The sequence below is a fragment of the Typopeltis vanoorti genome, chromosome 8 (assembly GCF_054136105.1).
Source record: "Typopeltis vanoorti isolate ZY-2024b chromosome 8, IOZ_Tvanoo_1.0, whole genome shotgun sequence".
Taxonomy (NCBI): Eukaryota; Metazoa; Arthropoda; class Arachnida; order Uropygi; family Thelyphonidae; genus Typopeltis; species Typopeltis vanoorti.
Window position 1 is genome coordinate 12,312,155 of NC_143556.1, and position 23,781 is coordinate 12,335,935.

Below are 23,781 nucleotides of genomic sequence, written 5' to 3' on the forward strand. Positions count from 1 at the left end.
CGCATTCATTAAAACTTGCCACATGTATAAAGGGATTGTCGCAATTAATTTCGCTGAGTTAATCAAATCCCGCGTTAAGCAATGGTGTATTTGTGTGTAGAACTGGAAAAATGTGCCTATCTGATGCAGAAGGGACATATAATGTACAGTAAAAAAAACTTTCCACTGACGCACTTGCAAGACACCACCTGGAATGAAATATTAAGTATGATTTCCATAAGTGCTATTCTTATATATGTGGCTTTCAGCAGTGATGAAGTAAAGTCATTTAAAAATCAGAAAATGTACATTTTTTGTAATCATGGAATTTTTTTTTGTCCATATTCATGTCTCAACGTGTGTGTGTGTGTGTGTGTGTGTGTGTGTGTGTGTGTGTGTGTGTGTGTGTGTGTGTGTGTGTGTGTGTGTGTGTGTGTGTGTTAAAAGGATGGAGAACCTGTATTATGATTAATATGATAATTTTGCAGCTTTTCTGGTAATATTTTCTACTATCATCCATCAAACATTATATATATTACCATTGCAAATAGTTCAAATCCTTCTAGCATTTTAAAAAATTACCAAATAATTATACTTTTTTTCCCTTTTTTACAGGCAGTGAAAATAATGGCCTTTATGTCTATTACAAAGGCTTATCAAAACAGGTGCTTACTTTTCGTTTTGATACAGTTCGAAGTGTCTTGGTGAGTATTAATTAGTTTCATTGTTAGCAAAAGCATTTCAATATCAAAAATGTAATGAGATATCCTATCAAAGGACTTGAAATATCAAATTATTTTACTAATTATGACTTATCTTTCAGGAAAAAGATAAAAGAGAGGAGGATACTAATGAATTTGTGAGTGCTGTATGCTGGAGGATGGTATGTTTCTTTTTAGGATTTACTTTAATGAGAAAAATCTGATTTTTTAGTTTATCAAAGAACAATCAAAGTATCCTGGCCAACACAAGATTTTGTTAAGAGATTCCTGTCAGCAGTTTTTCTTTCAGATTATGTTATTATAGTTTATACTAGCTATAACAAACTGTAGGAATGAAAGAAATGTTTGATTATACTGTTTGTTATGGTGAATTTAGTGGAGAAGGGAGATGCATATGATTCTTGGGAAATAATCTTAAAGAACGCATTGGCATTAAGTGGCAACTCTGACATTAAGCGTTTATCAGGCGTCTTTGGATTATCACTCATTACATACACATTGCAGAATTTCAAGTATATTGGTGATGGTCTTTATGAAGTATTTTGAACTGAATAACTGGGCTTAAACTGGATGAATTCCTTTGTTACTCTATAATTTCATGTTTATTATTATTATCAAAATTCTGATATGTGTCCTCAAGGGATGTACCAGATATTAATAGTGCCACACAAAAAAGTTTACACTTAATTTCATATTTAGTATTATGTTGTTGCAATTTAAAGAATAATAAAAAAAGTTAACTTGGGGACATTGTCTGTCTTCACTTTGGGCTTTTGAATTGTCAGAAATGTAATTTTCATATTGAGAATCAGCTTTCAGACATGGATAAAAGTTAACATTTTGTTAGCCATAAATAACCAGAGTGTACAGAAAAAAATAATGAAGCAAGGATAATTCAAGACAAGTGCAACAGCATATACTAAATGTTGAATGCTGCTGTGTTACAGTGTACATAATTTCTTGGGGGGGGGTGCAAAAAGAAAAGATAACTATCCCATATTTTACAGCCAGGTGGACAAAGTCTGAATCATGACCTTCTCCTGAAAAGTATAACTTTCAGGAGAATATTATCATAAGATTTGATGATAACCATATATAATGAGAGAAATATTATTATTAAGAGAGACCTCCAGGGAGTTAGACTCATTGAGGAAGGCCACATACTACACACACACACTAGCTATCATACTTATTCTTGAATTCATTCAAACTGCTGGCACTCACAACATCCAAAGGCAGTCCATTCCAATCGTGCACCACACTCTGAGAAAAAAATCTAGCCCTCATACCCTTTTTGGCGGCCTTCATTCTCAGCTTCCAAGGATGCCCTCTTGTCCTTTCCCCACCCTCCATAAATTGAAAAAATTCCATCAATTGAAATCCTGTATGATCCTTTCAGAAGTTTGTAAGTCTCAATCATATCACCTCTCTTTCTCCTGTTTGCTAGTGTCTGCAGTCTACAAATTCTCCATCTCTCTTCATAATCAGTATTCCACAATCCTGATATCATTTTTAACACTCTCCTTTGTGCTCTCTCCAATATATCAGAATCACAACGGAAACCAAGAGACCAGACCTGTGCACAATAGTCCAAGTGAGGTCTTATCAAGGCCTTGTAAAGAGGCAAAATAACATCCTATCTTTACATGTGAATGTTCGTTTCAGCATTGCAATTATCTTTTGAGTTGTATTTGCAATCTTTGCCACGTGGCCCATGAACTTCAACTTCCTATCTATTAACACTAAGATCCCTAGCCTCATCAGTTTCTTCTAGCCTAATCCCACCAATATAATATGACATTGGATATCTAATCATGCCGAAGTGAATGACTTTACATTTATTGACATTGAACTGACATCCATTTTCCCATGCCCACAATTCCAGGTTATTCAAATCATTCTGCAAAGACTGCATATCAGCAGCATTCCTGATTACACTACCTATCTTTGCATCATCATCAGCAAATAACTGTATGTCACTTGTCAAATCCTTTCCAGTATCATTAATGTACAGATTGAATAACAGTGGACCAAGCACTGATCCTTGTGGTACACCACTTGTTACCTTAAACCTTGTAGACTCAGATCCCCCATATACCACTTTTTTGATATCTGTCAGTCAACCATCCTCTTATCCATGCTAATATTGTATAATCCAAACCCATTTTCTCCAATTTATGCAACAGTCTTCCATGCTGTATTCTGTCAAAATCTTTAGCAAAATCCAAAAGTATCATGGTGTATCGATTCCCCTCGTCTAGTTCAGTGGTGACATTGTTACAGAATTTGAGCAAGTTGCTAAAAACATGACCTTCCCTTAGTAAGCCCATGTTGTTCATTGCAAAGTAGAGATTCACTGTCAACCCATTTCTTAATGCAGGCCTTAACCAATTTTTCCAAAATATTCACCACCACTCATGAGGTACTAATTGGTCAATAGTTGGATACATCGGTCTTTGCACCACCCTTGTGCAATGGAATTACCATACATTCCTGTGGAATCTTCCCTGTTTTGAGACTCATATTAAACATCCAGGTCAAAGGAATGGCCAATTCAGCTGAACACACTTTTAGCACACATGCTGATATTCTATCAGTCTCTATTGCTGAATTCTTATTCAGTTTGTGCAACAGCTCTAATACCTCAGCCTCACACACCCGTGTTTCTTCATCTAGTGAATAGGTAACAGTGAGTTCAATGTTGCGTTCACCAGGTTCCATTTTACTCCTACTCTATTTATTCTTTGAACTCTTGGGACATATTCTGATATTGCATCATTTAAGTATTGTTTGCTTCCATCCAGAAACCGATCCCATTCCACTGAACTCAGTATACTCCTCAGTTGGTCATTTCCTGTGGCTCAACATGTAACCTTTTCTGAATGTAACATTCATAACCTAGTCACTTCCTAAGTGAGTACTGCATGATCACTGTCACCAACTGGAGACAGAATAGTCACATCTTTAATTGAAATGCCCTCTTACACTATAATCAAATCTAACACTCTTTGACCTCGAGTTCCTTCTATCACATGCTGCTTGAGGAAGTTGTCCTGCAACAACTCAATAAATGCATTTTCATTCATCTCATGAGATTCTACTGCTACCCAATCAATATTTGGATAATTAAAGTCTCCCATTATGATTACTCTTTTTGCGCTCATCTTTTCTATTTGGTGATGCATTTCTTCATCACTAGCAACCGATTCACCAAGTCTGTAACAACACCCCACTATGTAATTTGTGTTGTTAGATTCCACCTCACAGCAGATGGTTTCACGCTCACTACCACATCAAATATTGTTAGTAGTATTACTCAATCATAGGTCTCAACTCTAACTGGATTTAACTCATCCGATATCATTAGCAGCATGCCCCCTCCTCTCCTATCCTCTCTATCCTTCCTAAAAAATACTGTACCCATGACACTCGATATCAGTTAGTAGGTCTGATTCTGATAGCCAGGTCTCTCTAATACCTACAATGTGAGGTCTCAACATATTGACTAAGGCAGCAAACTCTATCCCTTTGTTTCTGATACTCCTAGCATTTGTGTACAGACATAATAATCTACCTGTTTGTTCTTTTGTATTGTCTACAGTCTACCTGACACAGTTGGACAACTTGCAGATCTCTATTATTCTCTAATGCCTTACACATGTGGATATCTATGCACACATGATGGGTCCAAACCGGATGAACACAAACCCACAATCATTCTTGCTGCATCAACATTTCCATGACAAAGCCCATTCCTGTCATTAACAGAGTTATATAACATTGTTGCTCATACACTCACATTCACACCATTCCTCCCTTTATAATTTAGTTTCCTTGACTGTGTTAGGTCTCATACCAGTTATTAGTTTTTCTATATTCCTGATACCAAACTCATTCAGGTGTAGGCCATTCCTCTTATACAAATCAAATCTTCCCTCAAACTCACTCCACACATCCAAAAACTTGCATCCATTCCTTCTACATAGCCTACACATCGAATCGTTTGCCGTCTTAGCCCTTCTTTTTAATTCACTTTTATCATAGCGAGGTAAAATACTAATGATTTTCACTTTCTCACTCTTCACTCTCACCTCTTTTAACAACCCTTTTATGACCTCTCTCAAACTGAACTTATCGCCAGTTAAATCGTTCGTACTTACTACAACTACAATTTTGTTTACTTTTCTGTTTTGAATTACATGCGTTATATTTTTGTGTTAAATAAGAGTATAAAAATAAATTCAACAAAATTAACATCTTTGCTTAAATTAATATCACTTGACTGAAACCTTCATAATGAACTAAATGTATTTATAGGTATTCATCCAATAAACATATTCAATATTTTATAGCACAGTTGATGAAGTCTGAGACATCATGCTTCTGCAGATAAACAGTAACCATAAAACAAATGTTTATGGGGAGGGGAGGCTTATATTGAGGATAGGGCACAAATGGATAATAAAAATTTTTTTTTTAAATAAATAAAAAAAAAAACAGGAAGAAATTCAAAACAGTAATTGGTGAAAAGAAGACTAGTGCTTGAAAAATATAAAATTATAAAAATTAACATCCATAATTAATATTGATGTTTTGAGGTGTTATGGTAATTTAAATTAATGTCACTTACCTGCTTACCTTCTTAATAAACTACAGATGTATGTAATCTGTACCTCACTTTGCTTTATTTATTTTTCATCATCATCATGCTTTCCAAGGATTTAGGCCTAGAGTAACCTGCTTTGGCCTTAGACGTCATCGTTGAATCTTTTTTTATAGTTTACACTTGTTAAATAAATTGTAGGGATATTTGATTATACTGTTTATATAATTATAAATTTATTTATTTTTTATTTATATATATTTATTTATTTAAGGACATATCATCTTCGTAAGTCCTGAGCTTGATTATCCAGAGCAGCGCTTCCCAAACTGTGGGCTGTGGCCCCCTTGAGGGCCATAGGTTTTGTTGAGAGGGGGGTGAAATAAATTTAAAATGTTTTAAATAAAATAAATTTATTATTTTATTTAAAATAAAATTAGTTATTTTATTTTATGGTGTGGGTTTACAAATTTTGCTTCCTGCATATTTCAGCACTTAATGAATATTAATAAATATATGCTTATTTATATAAGTTTCATTTCAAAGCAGAAATCTAAGAATTGCAATTTCAAATATTTCACCTGATATTGACTTTTTGTGTAGCAATATTGAAACACATCCATCACATTAAATTGTTATTAAACTTCTTTTATGTTTTTAATTCTTTCTTTATTACTAATCACTTTGTTTCATGTGCTTGTACTGCAAATGTACAGTAACAATATATCTATCTATATAAATATATGAGATAATGTGCCATGTAATATTTGCATTTGATTTTTGCAACATTCGCTGTGTATGTTTTGTATTGAATATAAATACAATAAATATTATAATAATATATGTCTGCATTACGATTTTTTTCGAAGGGGTGGGGCTGTGAAATATTTTAATTTTTTCAAAGGGGGCCCTGACATCCAGAAGTTTGGGAAGCACTGATCCAGAACAGGGGTAGAAGTGATGGATAGCTAGCATAGAAGGCTTACAGTTTTCTAGGAACTAAAAATTCAGGAACTACTTATATGATGCTTGTGTGGATAACAGCTTCTTTTTGAAAACTTGTGTGAAAAACTCAAGGAATTGTTTAATGAAACTGTATGAACTTTTCCTCTCCTTATGAAAATAAAATATTGTATTTTAGATGCCTAACAAAATATTTCAAATTAGTACTCATCCATTTGTATCCTTGATAAGTATACAGTAAAAAGCAAAGGAAGATATTTTTCCTCCCTGATATATCTTTAAAAATTGTGAAAAAAAAATTTATGATGGTATGGAAAAGTAATAAAGATGTAATGGATTTGTTGACTGCTTGTTAGTAGCACATATGTGTGATTCAATGCACAAGCTATGTAGAAAAAACGGATGTGAGTTTTTGGATATGTGGAGTGAATTTGATGGTAGAATTTCTGTAGCATTCTGTTTGTTTTATTGTTTACATAAACTAGATTACAATAAAACTGTAACCATTCCATACATTAAAGGGATATCAGATAAAATAAACAGAATGCTACAGAAATACAACCTTCATGCCACCTTTAAAACTCCTGCAAAATTAAAGAACTTACTCAACTCATTCAAGGATCCACTGGCCCACCCTGGAGTATATCGTATACATTGTACCTGTAATTTGCCCTGTATATATATGTGTATATATATATATATATATAGGTGAAACAGAAAGCCCGATTCAATATGGCATGAGGCATTATGGGGAATACTGATCCAATATGAAATAGATAATAAAATAATAAAGTATGCCTAATTAAAACTCTTTACCATTCCTTAGAAATCTTAATAAAAATCAGTGGCTACTACAGCAAGCCTTTCAAAATGAAAAGTGGTGTGTGTGTCAAAGCTGTATACTTTTATTGATGCTTTTTAACCTTTATTTGGAATATATAATTAACTTAGCCTTGGAAAACAGTGGTATTGAAATTACAGTTGATGACAAAAAAAAAATCAATTTCAGATTTGCCAATGATATTGACCTAATAGTATAGAATGAACATCGGTTACAAGAATTAGTTTCTAAGGTTTTTAGTGATTATGAATTAAAGATCAGCATTCACAAATCAAAAACAATGTCTTCAGGCATTAACTATAAAAATTTCAGTTAATAATAAAAAATTAGATGAAGTAGTAAGATTCACCTACTTTGGAAGTATACAACATATGACCAGTCTAAACATTAACCATGCATTGCTAAAGCAACTGTTGCCCTTCAGAGATCACAGCCACTTTGGAAGATACCATATTGGCACACAACAAATGATGAAGTTGGAAGGAAAATCCACTCCATTGCTAGAACATAAGAAAATATCATCACTAAAATATGTCACAAAGAGCTCCAGTGGCTGGGCCACATAGCTAGATCAGATGGCTTACCTAAATTAGCACTAGAGGGCTTGACATCTTGTAAAAGACATTGAGGACATCCTAGAATCACCTGGATAGATAATATTAGAAAGTGGACTAACTCTTCGTTCTCCACTTTGTTAAGGAGATCCCAAGGCAGAAACATTTGGAGAGAGTATATTAGGACCATCACCTTTATAGTGCCCCAACAGTCTACATAGACTATGGGTGAAGAAGAAAAAAATGTACTGTTTCTCTCCATTTAACTTTTATCATGATTATACATGTCCTAATACACATCTGAAAGAGATGTGTGTGCATTATGGAATACCAAGGCAATTAATGTGAATAATTGTTGTATGCAAACTTTGTTTGCTTACACTTGGATGAAGGAAGAATATAATTTCTTGGGAAATTTAATTTAACTTATAACCAAGTGAAAAAACTTTATATATATATATATATAAAATACCTGCCATGTTAATGTTGTAGCCAATTTATTTTATCACTTTGACATCATATTAATTTTGTGTATTATTTGCTTTCATATTTAATTTGCCATCTTGACTAAAAATTGTGCCTTAATTAACTGAAATGTTTTACATGTTCTATAGATTCTCTCCCAGAATGCAGTTGATATTTTCCATTCCTTCCTGTTTTCATATTTTTTTTTTCCCCTTCCTGATTTTCATACCAAAAATTTCCTTGTCCTACCCACATTATAGTTGTGCTATCAGTTTGCAAATAAACTTTCGTGGGTGAAACACACACACACAAAGAAAAAAATCAATCTTCATATTTTGCTGGTTAAATAAAGTTTAAAATAAACTTTATTTAACCATCAGAAAGGGTTCTTTGTAACAGGAAGCCAGGAGGCTTCCTGTTACAAAGAAACAGTACTCCTCCCTGTTATACATACATTCACCTTCCTGAAAGCATTATATAATTTACAGGTGTGTAAGTATTTTTTATGTTAATTTGAAATATATTGTACTAATAGGTACAGTGGGTATCCACTTAATGTGATACCAATTACCATAAATAACATCTACTACCATGAGTTTTCTTGTGGAACAAGTTAAAAAAAAAAACATGCAATCAAATCTGCTTTGGTGGATTTTTTGAAGCATGCAATTTTTGTTTTTTTCCTTTCCACTTCAAAGAGTGAAATTTGATGTTGCCTATTAGCAAGTGTATATCATCATTTTCATTATCAAATTCCTGACATGTACCCTCAAGGGGTGTACAGTAGCAAGTGTATACTTGGAAGTAAAGCAACCTGAACTGAACCAACAAGATATCATCTGTTATCACATTCCCATGAAATGCTTATGGGGTGTGATTGTCTTTAGATAGGTGGTCATGAGATATAGCAAGACTTAATGTGCAGTTAACACCAAAGCAAAAAGGGGGAAAAAAAATAAAGTTGCACTGTGAAAGACATTAGCAAGAATTTGCAATACATGTGCAAAGCCTCAGCCTCATAAGCTAAGTGTGGAAATTTTACTGCTTCTTGAAAATAAACTGCTGATGTTGTTTGCAAATAGGTGTGAAAAAGATATAAATATGTCAGCAGACATTATTTGTGAGAAGATATGGAGTATATATTTTTATGGAGCATGGAAAAAAGTGCAGGTCACTTATTCCAGTTTAAAGCAAGTTATGGGTGGGTTAGGCATTTTAAGAACAGAACAGGAATAGTTCCCCAAAAGAATTGACATTGGGAAGGATAAACAGTGAACAGAACTGCCTAGGCAAAAGGCATTGAAAGATCCTCTGATGTTTAGATTGAATTCCATGGGAAAATTCAGAGTGCTCTGCATAGAGTTATAGAAGTATAACAGAATGTGATATCTTAAAATCTGAGAGCATGAGGAATGTTATTAATCTTCCTTCCAACTAAAGTGGATCAGATAATACATGAACCACCTTATGATTTTTCATGGATATAAACAAGAGCAGCACTCAGTCTTTTTATCATATAATTACCCTACTTTGCATTAATCCCTTTATCATGATCGAAATTTCCTACATCAGAAATTGTCTTGCAATGTTTTAATGCTTTACTTTACATTTTATTTATTTTGTTTGATTGCAACTGATTATTATTGCATGAAAACCCCCATGGAGATAATTACATATGACAGGGTAGACTAATGCTATTCCACACAGTATCTATCATACCTCTTCTTGAAGCCCTTCACCAACATAGCACTTGCAACAGACTGGCAACCCACTCATTCACAACTCTTCAAGTGAAAATTCTAACCTTCACACCTTTTGCTAACCACATTAATGCTGATTCTGAAAATAGGGATACTATTCAGTGTCAGCTATGAAACACTCCCCTAACCTTATGGCCGCATTAATTTGCTAAAGATCTATGAGACAGATCAGAAATGTGCAAAAAAAAATAAATAAATAGCCTCTCCGTCCCCCCAAAAAAACCTTTAACTTTACTTCGACTTTAACATCATCCATGATCTTTATTCCAATATCAGTAACGTGCATTACTACCTACAGACATACAAACCTGAGTTGTTATTCATCACTGAACCACAATGATAAGCTTTGGCTTAATAATTCCTTACCTCACTTCTTTACTGCCCTGCTATTCTCCTAACTCCAATAACTTAACTAACCTATTTGATTACTTATATCTGAAAGTCAATCACATATAGTCTAATTACCGTAACAGTGAGAATGTCCAGTTCAGTTCCTTGATGATTCTAATGTCCACAATTCGAGCTAGCTTCTCTTCTCCTCATGAAAGCTAGAAAAGAAGCTGAAGTGTTTGCTCTCAGTAATGATTTCACACAAATTGTTCACCGACCCAACCAGAATTCCAGATAATCCTCATCATTTTCCCTACACCCTGGACTTTTCTTAACCAGCTCTCCCTCCTGATCCACTGTCGATGTTAGCTCTTCTCTTTCCAAGCCTGACCATAACCTTGTTTATGCCTCATTTTTACATCATCCTTCTCCTAGTCATTTTCAGCTTCATATTCTGTGATACTACAACAGTAACAATTAGGATGATATTTGGGACTTCTATGCCTTATTTTCATGGTTTCGTTACTGTTTCTGATACTAGCAGATGCTGTAGTGCAATAACAAAAATTATTCTTGTTGGGTTGAGTGTTTTTATTCCCCACTCTACTCAAAACCATTGACCCGTGTCCTTCTGGTTCCTTGCAAAAGCTATGGGATGCAAATTCTGTCCTTGCATGTTTTTACCTGTCTCATATCCTGATTGTACTATGGTAATATCTACTAAAAATGAGGCAATCCTCTTGGTATCACTTTTTTTTTCTCCAACATCATGCCAAGCCAGATTTCCCCCAACTTTTCCATAAAACTATCCACAGTATGTCTCCTCTGAAATTTTGCTAGAAGGACATCAGAAACTACTTGGTAGCCTTGATACCAATGTCTCTTGGCTCTGATGATAATATCCCTCCAGTTCTGAAAGCTTGTGCTCCAGAACTCATGCTGATCTTATTTCATCTCTTCAGGTTGCCATACTCATCTGATATCTATCCAACAGTTCAGAAACAACTTTTATTCAGCCTGTTAAAAAAGGGAGATTAAAGTCAACCATCAAATTACTGCCTTGATCTCATTACTCCCAGAAATAATGGAAAAGTCAACAGCCAACTGCTTCACTACTTGGAGACTCACCAATTACATAGTGATCACCAATACGGATTCTTTCATTCTCATTCCACAGCAGATCTCCTAGCCAACCTCATTGATCTTCAAATGCAAGCCATTCAGAGAAATTCAAGTAGTTACCTTGATATTTCCATGGCATATGATTGAGTCTGGCATTGTGGCCTTCTTACCAAGCTACCATCTTATGGTATTCCTCCTTCTCTTCGCGATGGATCTCCAGCTTCCTCTCTGGTCATTTCCTTTCATCATATTTTTTCAATCACTTCTGGTGAACCCAGGGCTCTGTGCTTTTACCTGCACTCTTCCTCCCATACATTATGATCTCTCTCTGTAACATCAAATCCTATTTATAACTTTTGCTAATGACAGTACTTTCACTCCTCTTTTTCATTTTCAAAATCTTCTAGTCCTCAGGCAGTTCATACTAATAAGATCTTTAACCAGAACCTTAATCATTGATCTTCTCACCATTCTCGTGTGGGTGAGGATAACCTTTAATTTTGCTGAACAATATTTTCAATAATTCTATTCAGCAACTAGGATCAGTTTTTTTTTTTTTTTTTAACCTATCTGACACAAGCACCTCAAGTCCATTGTCTCTGCATCCTCCAAAAAACTTTGTATTCTTTTTCATTCCAAATAGTACTCCTCTTCTCAGATTCTGATACTTTATAAAGCTGAAATCTGCCTTGTCTTAGAATACTGTTTTCACATTTGGGATGTTGCACCTAAGACCTCTCTCAGATTGCTTGATTGTATTCAGAAGAGAGTAATTCACTTAATTGATAATCTCTCTCTCTGATTCCCTCCACTTGCTTTTTCAGAGATGCTCTGTTGCTGCATTGTCTTTTCTGTAGGTATTTCTATGAGTGCTGCTCCACTGAACTAGCTGCTGCCATCCCTCTAATCACGTATGAATACAAGCAGCTGCTTGTTTAACACCGACATACAGTTCAGCTCCAAACTTGTCGAACCATCCTTCATTCCCTACTCATGTATGGAGAAGACTGTTTCAAACAGTAGAGATGTAGAATCTCTACTGTTTGGAACAGTCTTCTCCATACTGTTTCCCCCAGTGATTACAATCTCCTGGCTCTTTAAGAGCACATCACCAAATTTCTTTCTTCTTTCTAACCTCTTGCCCAAACTTGGTAATATTGTGTCATGGATCTTGGGATCTCTTGTGTGTGTGTTGTGTGTGGTTGATTTTATATATATATATATATATATATATAATATAAAATAATTCTAAAACATTAGAAATTGGCCACTACTTCTGCATTAACTTCATTTTTATCCACTCCTAAGAGGATTCCTTGATAGGACATTAGTTCTTTTCAGTTACAATTTGAATATTTTCTAAACAATTGAATTGAATGCTGTGTGTTTTTCCTGTTGTTAATTTTATTCTGAAGATGCTGATCAGAAATCCAGTGAAATATTGATAAGTTCAGTAAATTATTTTCTTCTGATGCTTTATACTGTGGAACACTGTAATGAGTAATCCCCAAGCCTATGTGTAGATAGCATATCTCTTGGTTTTGTGTGATTACACATGTTCTCACAGTTGTGGTAATACCATAGATCTAGATTAGTGCAGGTAAACCAGGAATGGATTAATTTTATAGGAAATACATGTTATTCTAGTTAAAAATATACCATTTTATTGAATTGCCAGACCAGCAATTTAATAAAATTTTACTTTTTACCAGAGTTTTGCATTATCCACTTCTGGCAACAGGTTGGGGGGTTTGAATCCTGCCATGAGCATGGATGTTTGTGATTGTCTTTAGGTGGTAGATGAATTTCATTGCCTGGTGTAAGATCATTGCTCCAGAGGAGAGCAATTAGATTGATTAATGACCCATTTCTTACCAACTCACTTTCACACAGATGTTTGGTCTCTGCAATTTGTATAAATATTTCCATGGCAAATTTTCATCTGAAATATCATCAATAATTCCCATACATCTCTAATCTAGAATATTTTAATACACCTTTTCACTACTTGCATATGTGAAATATATGATTTCTGCCTATTTAATTCAACCTTGCTATCTTTCATGGGTCTGGCTCCCACTGATGAGAAATCTGTTATCATCAGTGGGAGAACCAGTCTGGATAGCTGCCCTTCCTATAATGCATAGCATTATATACATCTAAAAGGATGTATGATTTGTATTATATGATACTAAGGCAATTGCCATGAAGATACTTCATGCACAGAACTTTTTTTTTACACTTAAGTTCAATTTATAACCAAGAGAAAAAACCTGTATATGGTAGACTGGTTGTGAAGACACACTTCATTCACAAATTTGGTTTGCTTACACTGGGATAAGAATTAAAACAAGAATATAATTTCTTGTCAAGTATAATATACTTTATAACCAATAAGAAAAATTTCCTATAATGTAATAAGTTTACAACTTTCATAGATGTGAGGGGCATAAAACTTCTTCTTTGTGCCAGAAGTAATCAGGATAATGTCTTGTAATTATTATAACTCTATATAAATATTGTATATATAAACATACATTGAAAAAATTTTATTTTCCTGTTTGTTAAAAAAATGTTCTTGATTATATGCTTAAATGATTCTTCTAGGGATCCAATGTTGTAGTTGCTGCAAACAGTCAGGGAACTATAAAGGCAAGTAGATATAAAGTTTGGATTATTAAACAGAATCCATTAATTGTCATCAAATAGTAAAATAGTAGGAAATTAGTCATATTCATAAAATTATTTTCTGTTTCATTGAAATTAAAGAATTCTCACTTAATTATTTAAAATTTTTTTAAACAATTTTAATGGTCAAAATTTGTATATTTCGATTAATATTTTTATTGTTAGATGGAAAAACATTTTTTTTAGCAGTTAACACTTAATGTTTTACTCTTATGCTGTTATATAGTTTAATGAATATGTAAGGCCTCTACAGTAGACCCCAACTTTACAAGAGGTATAAATTTTATATTATGACTATGTGAAATGCTGGGGCTACAAAAGCTAAGTGATCAGGATGCATTTCCATCAAAAGCAGGTTGCCAGTGGATAGACACTGCAGTGTACTGGGAATAAATTATTTGAAGTATTGTGATTCGGTGTTTTTATTCGATATGTCCAGATAAAAGCAGTCAGCTGTTAGGAAGACACTTAATCCAAGAATTTTGATGAAAATTCAGCACTCGGATGCTCTAAGAACTTAGCCATGCCTAGAATGAGCTTGCTGAATCCAATCCAAAGGGAGTTTGGAAGAAACTCTACCTACAGTTAATTGAAGACTTTGAAGGTATGAATCTTCTTTGGAAAGGCAATTACTGTAGTTGAGATAGCAAATCATTTGGCTCTAAAAATGAATCAATGTACTCACATGAAAGGAACTTACTATTGAGGGACTTATTGAAATGGCAGAGCAAGAAACTTCTGAAGAAGATGCCATTGAATTTTGAAAAATTGACTCCACTCGGAAAAATTTGAGAACTGATGATCCAGTTTTTAATAAAACAGCTCAAAGGCAGCCACATTCAGGTTGCCTTAAATGCTACAGCAAAATTTATTTACTGTAGCATTAAAAGGGGAAAGGATTTCTTAGTTCAGAAGAAACTACATGGTTTTTATTTTAATCCTTTAACATCTTCACTTTTCCATGATTAAGTGTGTATTATATAGTCCAAACTATATTTTCAGGAATGTAGCCTTGATTCGTGACACTTAGCCTATGGGAATTTAGTGTTTGATTTACAATGGTTCATTAATGTTAGTTTTCCAGTAACCAGCAGTTTGGTCATAAAAGCAGGAGTATATCATATTTAGGCAATAATTTACTGTCTCATCCTCATGGGTAATATAAAAAAATGAGAAACTACACATAAACACTTGCTTAATGTTAGACCAACATTCAACTGTTGTTGCAGTTACTCTGGTATATATTGTGTCCCCATTCATGTTGTATTCTAGCCATGTATGAAGTTGGTGATCATCATTAGGACCCAAGGTGGACAAGCAGGTTCAGCTTAAATTCATGTTATATTCTAGTCATGTATAATAAAATCAGTGATCTTCGTTCCTCACTAGGCACAAGGTGGTGGCTTTACTTGAAGAGCTTCAGGAAAAGTTATCTGGATTTACATTCATTATAAAAGGGCATGATGGCTTTGTTCCAACTGACTTCATGAGACTTATTCAAAACATTAGCTGAGGGAACTATTTTTCTTATCTACTATTGGTATGTTGCCTGCAGGAAATAGCTGATATTCACCATCAGGGCCAATAGGACTGGATCCAGTACACTTCTATAACCAGATCAACCAACACCAGGTCTGTGATAAAATCCAGAAAATTAAGATAGATATACCCTCCCCTTTTGATCTTGGAACGCAGTAGATTTATAATTGCTGTCCTTTAGGCTATCAAGCATTTGCAATATACTCTTGGAGCATTTTTTCCAAAACATTGACAAATATCTACTTTCTCCCACCCAGATTGCTGGCCCTAAAAAGCAAAATAGAACATCAGATTCCATTCACTTTGAATGGCCTGCAACCTTACAACATTCATGAAACAAGTCATCCAACTCTATAGAACCAACCACCTTTATTAAGATGGTTAAAAAAATGTTGCTATTTTCCATGGATTAACTATGCTGCCTCTTTAACAGAATTTTCTGTGAATGTGAATTTCTGGATTTGTGGCTAAAGCCAATTATGACTGCTCTTCCAAAGCCAGGCAAGCATCCAAATATTCCAACAAATCACTGTCCACTAGGTCTGACTAACTGTCTATGCAAACTCCTGGAAAAATTGGTTAACTCATCAAAATTTTATGGTTTCTAGGGAGTAATAACCTCTTTCTTAAGATAGTCTGGCTTCTGAAAACATTGAACACTGGATCAGCTTATTAGAATAGATCATCCATTAGACATACTTTACTTAAGAATCAGCACCCTGGTATTGTTTTTTTATATAGAAAAAGCATATGACACAGCATTCATTTTAGAAATTATGGACTTTACAACCGTATTATAAATAACTATTTTAATTTCCCGACGTTTCAACCTTCATCATCATCATCATCTTGAGTATATACACATATGCAAGGACATCAGCTGAGTTACATTTCACACATTAAGCTAAAGAAATGATGATTTGATCACTGGTTATTCTACTGGCATGACCTCTAGTGGAGAGAAAAAAAAATTACAGATAAAATTACAAATTAATTATTTAGAAACTACATCAAAGCTAAATTATTTTTAAGATAACATGAGAAAAACATTCTTTCTTATAGATAGTGTTCTTACAGTAACAATGATGTCCTATTTTTAACATTACAATTGTTATTTTAGATTTAGGATTCTGGATTATCTGCAGTCCTGTTTATAGTTAACTCTTAGAGAGAAAGGTTCCGTGTGTAGAATATGTGCCTTCCATATGTTTGGGATTTTTAGACCATCATTATTTTCAGATTTGGAGTGGTTGATAAGAATCTCACAGGCTTCCTTAAATTTGCATTCATACCAATGTTTGGTGTGATATAAATAACTGCTGCTGTTCCAGTCAATTCTATGTAAAGTGTTCAGGGCATGATCAGAAAGGCCAGCTTCACCATAGTTATTATATTTAATGTGTCGTTTATGTTCCTTTTGTCTGATAGGAGTTGTGCATCCTGTTTCCCCTATATATGGTAGATTACAGGTGCAAGAAATACAGTATACTCCAGGGTGGGCCAAGTGGGTCTTTGGATGAGTTGAGTAAGCTTTTTAATTTTGCAGGAGGTTTAAAGGTGGCTTTGAGGTTGTATTTCTGGTTATTTTATCTGATGTCCCTTTAATGTAAGAAATGTTTTTATAGTTTTATTGTAGTCTGATTTATCTTTGTTTTTTATTGAGGTCTTGTAGAGAATTTTGTTAATAGTGTTTTGACTGTAACCATTTTTTAGAAAATTATTGCTAATAACTCTAAATTCGTCTTTCAGCACTTGTTCATTGGATCAGCTCTTCAAAGCCCTGTTTTTTAGAGTATTAATGACCCCCAGTTTTTGTGTTGGGTGGTGGTAGGAGTTTGTGTATATATTGGCCACTATGTGTCAGTTTCTGGTAGACAGTGAAGGAAAGATTGCCAGAAGGAAGATGTGTGACAAGTGTATCTAGAAATGGAAGTGTGTTCTGTTTTTCAATCTCAATTGTGAACTGTATGCGTTTATGTTGTTTGTTTAGGTGACTAAGGAAAGTGTCTAGTGCCTGGCAGCCATAGGACCAGATCACAAAAACATTGTCAATGTATCTAAGCCAGACTCTGGTTTTAAAGGAGAGGAATCTAAAGCATGTTGCTCAAATGTTCCATATAAAAGTTAGCAATAGGGGGGAATAATGGCTGTGCCTTCTTTTTGTAGGTAGAAAGTGTTTTGCCATACAAAAATAACCAGAACGTAATACATGCGCAAAAGTGCTGTGATATCTAGAGGGAATTTGTTCTGTAAAAGAAGGATTGTGTCATTAATTGGTTCATTTGTAAAGAGGGCAGAGATGTCAAAACTAACTAATAAATCATCTTTTTCTAATGTAATGTCTTTAATTATGTTTATGAAGTGTTGTGTGTTTCTGAAAAAAGAAAGCATATGACACAGCTTTTGAGGTTCATATTGAAGACTGCACAACTTTGGTCTTAAAGGGAATCTTTCTCTTTTCATCAAAAATTTTCTATCACTGAATATTTCATATTCAAAGTGGGAACCACATCCTCTTGATTCTTTTTCAAAGAGAAGGGAACTCCATGAGTTGGGGGGTAAGTGGCAGACTGTTTGCAACAGAACAACTTGCTACTACTGTAAGCACTGTCCTCAATGTAGATGAGGACAGTGCTTACAGTAGTGCCATACTCAGTGTAGATGATTTTACCATCATTTATCATTCTTGTAATATGAGGTTCATAGTTGGGCAGTTGCAAATAGATTTGTTTTCTTCAAAGAAGACCATTTGTATGCACTTTTACCCAAATGATAATCCCAGTTGCAACAAAATTATTCAATTAATATGAAATACATCAGCTGTAGGATACATGCATGAGAGCAATGAACATCCTCTCTACATTGTCTTCCACCTCCTGTGTGCAGACTGATGTTCTTTACTCAATCTCTACCTAAGCACTTATCTAGTCAAGACTCAATTATGAGTTCCCAAGTCTTTATGCTTCAGCAGTTGATCCTATCCACCATCAAGCAATTAGAACCACATGTGAATCATTATGGACATTGCCTTTTCCTACTTATATTGAAGCATATGTTTCAACAACAATAGATGTCTTAGCTGTATGCAAGGAAGATAAAATCTCTGCCAAATCTCATCATGATAAAATCTCATCCCTTGGGCAATCCACATTGAGGAAACTTGTATAAAATGACTTTATTGAAGCCCTAGACATTAATGTCGACAATGTTGCATGAGTGCCTCTTAACATACTGACACCTTGACACAGTTACATTCCATCATGCAGATTCTCCTTGCATAAGTTAGCAAAATGTTCCAACCCTTCCTCTGTCTATGAGCAATTCTTCAGTTAATTTCTGTCAATCTATACAGACAGTTCAAAATCTGTAGTGTAGTGTAGCTAAGTTTATCATATTTTGTGTAAAATTACAAATTGTATTTATTTATACATTTTTTAAATTTGTTTCAGGTTTTGGAGCTGGTTTGATGTCTATTCATTTTTAACTGCCAGAAGAGTTTGTAAAGATATGAGGTACTCACTAAGAAGCCAAGCCGAAATAAAGCTTCGTGGAGAAGGGCTTAAAATGTATTGTGTACTTAATTCTCGAGGTGAAACTGGGTTATGGGGAAGACAAGAAACAGTCTTGGATTACTCCTGTTGTTCTTCCTTTATATCGTATATGGAGGTTCACAGTGATTGCATTACCTCATACATTGATCTTTGTAAAACTCATCTCATAAATCATGCTTGCCAAATTATTGTGCAAAATAAATGCCTCGTCAACCTAGAGGTTCATATTTCACAGCCGTTATTTTATTATTACTTTTAATGATGTACAGGACTTGGTAGGATGATCAATAGTATGCAAAATACCTGATCTTTGCATACATTTGTTATAGTATATTTATTTAAAATGAATATTAGCAAAAATAAAATGTGACTGGAGAGTCCAGCACTAAAATTAGTATTCTAGTCTGTTTTTTCCACACACACACACAGACAGCTTTGGCATATGAAATTATGTTATTGAATTCAGTTGCATAATATCAAAAGCTATGTATTGATGTAATTATTTTTTCTTAACACATTTCAAGTTTATCCCTACTGGAATTTAAAAGAATTACTGAAATTGTGAGTATTATTTGTATCTAAAGTCCCAAAGATTTTTCTAATAGAGAAGTAGAGGAACTTTTCCTATTTATGGAAATCATCAAAAGATTTCCATAAAACATTCCCAAATTGGTTTTTGATATAAAGATAATGTTACAATGCATGACACTCATAAATATAGTTTACTACAGTAAGGATCAGCAAAACTGATGACATATTTTGTCATGGCACTCATCTACCATTTCATCTAAAACTCATTAAATGAAATAGCTTCTAATTGATTTTTTGTTCTCATTATGGATTTCTTCTGACTCTCTGTTGGTATTATTCAAAGAATGAAACATGGATTACCAAAATTGTGACAATTAGAGACTAGTCCTTGCATATGTGAGTTTCAGTGAAAAAAATCTGTAAATTAAGAGATCACCTAAGATGGTCACACATACCAGAACAGAGTTGCCCGACATTTTTGACAACAAAAACTGCTGTGTGTTATTGTGGGCCATTTTAGACAAAGGCAAGAAACAATTTTAAAGAATTTTTATGATTAAAACTTTGTGGTTTATCTTCCAAATTACATTTTTATTAAAGCCCACATTTATTTTAAAAAATTAGATGACCTTAAGATAAATTATCTTAAGGCTTGTAAGAGAATGTTGATACATGCAAAATATTTATTTATAAAATTGTGCAGGTGAAAAACGTTTACAGATATTTTAATAATAATCCAATCCTTAAGGATAAAAGTAATTGGGAGGAAACCTTCACATAATGTGTTATGAATGCAGAGAACAGACTGGGGTTTGCTTGTTACGACACAACTTTTTCACCTACCGAGTGAAGAAAAGTTGTAGAAATATGAGAGCCAAATTACCAACTTATCCTTAGCACCAATTTTGTATTGCCACATTTAAACCACACACACAAATATGATGATGATGATGATGAACTTGATCAAATGTTAGTTGGGTGATCCTTAAGTCAGCTGTTAGAATAACTCATACTCAACCAGATGAGCATTAGGGGAAAAGTGGAGGATCTAGCAAAGGAATTACAGAAATACAATACAACACTGTTGGTATGACCAAGACAAGACTAAAAGGGTTGAAATGCTTCTAAATCAGAGGATTCCCAAAGCAGAGTGTACTTTCCCCCTGTGGGACAAGTAGTTTTTTGGAGGAGGACATGTAATATGAAGCACCATAAGAAATATTTTTATTAAAATTTTGCTTTGTTGAGGTGGTAGTTATGCAGTAGCTATGGAATTCAAATTCATAAAATGCAAAACAACAGTTATATTCTTGTAAGCACTTTAAATGTTTTTAAACTATAGGGTTATATATATATATTTTTTCAGAGAATGGTATCAGGAAAAGGAAGGAGCAGCTTCAGTATTCAAAAACTTAACAAGAAGATAAACATATTGAATGGGCAGCAGATTCGAGCAGAGTGATGTAGCATAATTCAGAATGGAATTAAGACTGAGTATTATTTGTATCTAAAGTCCTAAAGAATTTTTTAATAGAGAAGCAGTAGAGGAACTTTTCCTATTTATTAATGAGAGAGTGAATAGCTGATGAACAATTAGTTCTTGTAGGAGACCTGAACCAGAGTAGGAAATGAATTCCAAGTGTATGTAGAAACCTCTGGATACCCTTGGAGAAAATGTTGAGGAAAAGCAGACTAATAATATTGGTGATACCTTTTGGAATTCTATAGGACATAGACTAGTGATTCCTACCACCATGTTTCAAATAAAGATGTGCATAAATTCACATAGAGAGAGCACAAAAAATATAAGTGTTATCACTTTCTCTGGTTGTGGCTGTCTATAGAAGTTAGATACTAGGAAAGAAAAAAGGAACATATTGAAAGCTGGCAAGTAAATTGTCATGTACCCTTAGAGAATCCTTCCATTTGAGTCACCTGCTCATAGCGGAGAAGACCTCCCAGTGACACTGCAGGTCTTTATTCTTTTATTATGATTTACTTCCCATATTTTTCACTCTACTTCTCCTGAATCTGTCTTATTGTCCTGTCTTTCAGACCAACATTACTTGGGATCCAATGTCATGTTTGTGGTGCAGTGCAGTGCAGCTTGTGAACATTCAAAAAGGAGGATTCTAGTAGAGCAAATTACTAGGATTTCCAAAAGTGGCGTGATTTTGGTGCATGACAATCTCGTGAGTGGTTGAGATGTAATTGTTAGGAAAGTCTGCCACAGCCCAGACTCCCCTCCCCTCAAAAATCCCTATCCGAAAGGTGTTTCACTGTGGATGAGGAGGTTCATCAGGCAGAGCAATGTTGGTTACTGCGTGTTGGATGTCTTCAGCAATGATATTGATAAACAGGTCTATCTGTGGGACAAGTACACCAATAAAGTTGGAAATTTTGTGAGAAGTGGATACTCGTTTGTGTATAAATTCAACTTCCTATTAAACATCCTTTATAAAAAAAATGTGTATATATATATATATAACTTATTTGTTTCCATTGTTCAGCAGCAAGGATAATGATGTTTTTGAATTCTTTTTTTCACGGTTTTTATTAATAGAATTTGCATAATGTAAAGAATGCAAAACATAGAAATAGAGAAGTTTTCATTTCTTTGCTGCAAGGAAAAATAGACGAATATCTATCGTATAATTATTTAATGTTAGTAATTGATACTGGATTAAAAACCTCCCACACGAAAAAAGTTTAGAACTTTAAGAAATAGATAGTGAATGTTATTCTGGCAGTTTCAGATATTTTGGAATTCGGTTGAAGAGAATCGGTATTTTAAGTCGACAATCGTCGTGGTTGTTGAATCGCGCGATGTTTTAATACCGCACCAATCATATACAGGACCGGAAGTAGCGATAACGAATAGTAGATTCTTGGTAAATCATACTCATTTTCAGCTTTCTTCCCCCCCCCCCTAATCATCGCGATCTTATGATTCCGAAATGATAAAAGCACAAGCAATGGTGAAATAATGAAACTGTTTGTTTTTAATTAATTACAGAAACATTGTCGCTAAAGATGCAGTATATCGCGTGATGAAGGTGAGAGGCCGCGTGAATAATGATAATTAAAATTTAAATACATTCATTTTATAAATGTGAACAGTTATAACGTATAATGAATACTGAAAGTTTTAATTATAAACAATTACATTTTTTTCATAAAAACTTTAGTTTCCGAAAATTCCCGCATATATCTCGCACCACGATTTTTTACTTTAATTTTTTGGGGAAAAGTGCGAATTATATTCCAGTAAATACGGTATATCGATACCATACGAGGGTGGTCTAAAAAGGTCTCGACTTCAAACCATAAATGGCAACACACTTGGCAAGATTTTTTTTTTTTTTTTTCTAAGTTGGTACATCTGTCATAAGCATCGATGTGAAATTTCAAGTCAGTCTATCAAGTGGTTTGTTTTATGCAGCTGTCTGAAGAAAAGTGTTGTCTGTATCCCTTGAAATGGATAAAATTGAGTATCGTGCGGTTATAAAATTCTTTGAAAAATAATGTTTAACCCCAAAAGAAATTCATTCGAAGTTCATAGAAGTGTATGGGCACTCTTCTTCGTTTTCGACAATTAAGAAATGGGCTGCCGAGTTGAAACGTGGCCGTAACTGCCTTGAAGATGATCCACGTGAAGGACGTCCAAAAAGTGTAACAACACCAGAAATCATTGATCAAGTGCACGATAATATGGTATTGGATGACCGGCGAGTCAAATTGCTAAGACTATAGGCATTTCAAAAGAATGTGTAGGATATATTTTGCATGAAGAATTGCAAATGGAAAAGCTTTGTGCAAAATGGGTTGCAGTGCTGCACTTGCTTGCAGCAGATCAAAAAACGCACTCGCATGAAAATCTCTGAACAGTGCTTGGAGCGTTTTAACAAGAATAAAACTGATTTTGTGCGTCGATTTATTACTGTGGGTGAAACTTGAATTCACCATTACACACCAGAATCCAAACAGCAGTCAAAACTGGACAGAAGTCGGTTGTTCAGCACCAAAGAAAGTCTGTCCATCAGCAGGAAAAGTCATGGTACCGGTGTTTTGGCATTTTGTTTATTATCTTGAAAAGGGTAAAACAATAACCGGGGAATATTATTCCGATGAGA

The 23,781-nt window shown here is 34.3% G+C and overlaps 1 protein-coding gene across 1 annotated transcript in view; it reads left to right on the forward strand.

Annotated features, from left to right (window-relative positions):
* The window catches only part of LOC150103736 (E3 ubiquitin-protein ligase COP1-like), a 405,850-nt gene extending 386,336 nt beyond the window's left edge, over positions 1 to 19,514 (forward strand). The window contains exons 19-22 of the mRNA XM_090396516.1: positions 595 to 683; positions 803 to 862; positions 13,947 to 13,991; positions 19,016 to 19,514. Coding sequence (XP_090252642.1) covers positions 595 to 683; positions 803 to 862; positions 13,947 to 13,991; positions 19,016 to 19,033 — 212 coding nt within the window. The 3' untranslated portion in view covers positions 19,034 to 19,514. The remainder of the gene's footprint in view (positions 1 to 594; positions 684 to 802; positions 863 to 13,946; positions 13,992 to 19,015) is intronic.
* The last annotated feature ends 4,267 nt before the right edge of the window (positions 19,515 to 23,781 follow it).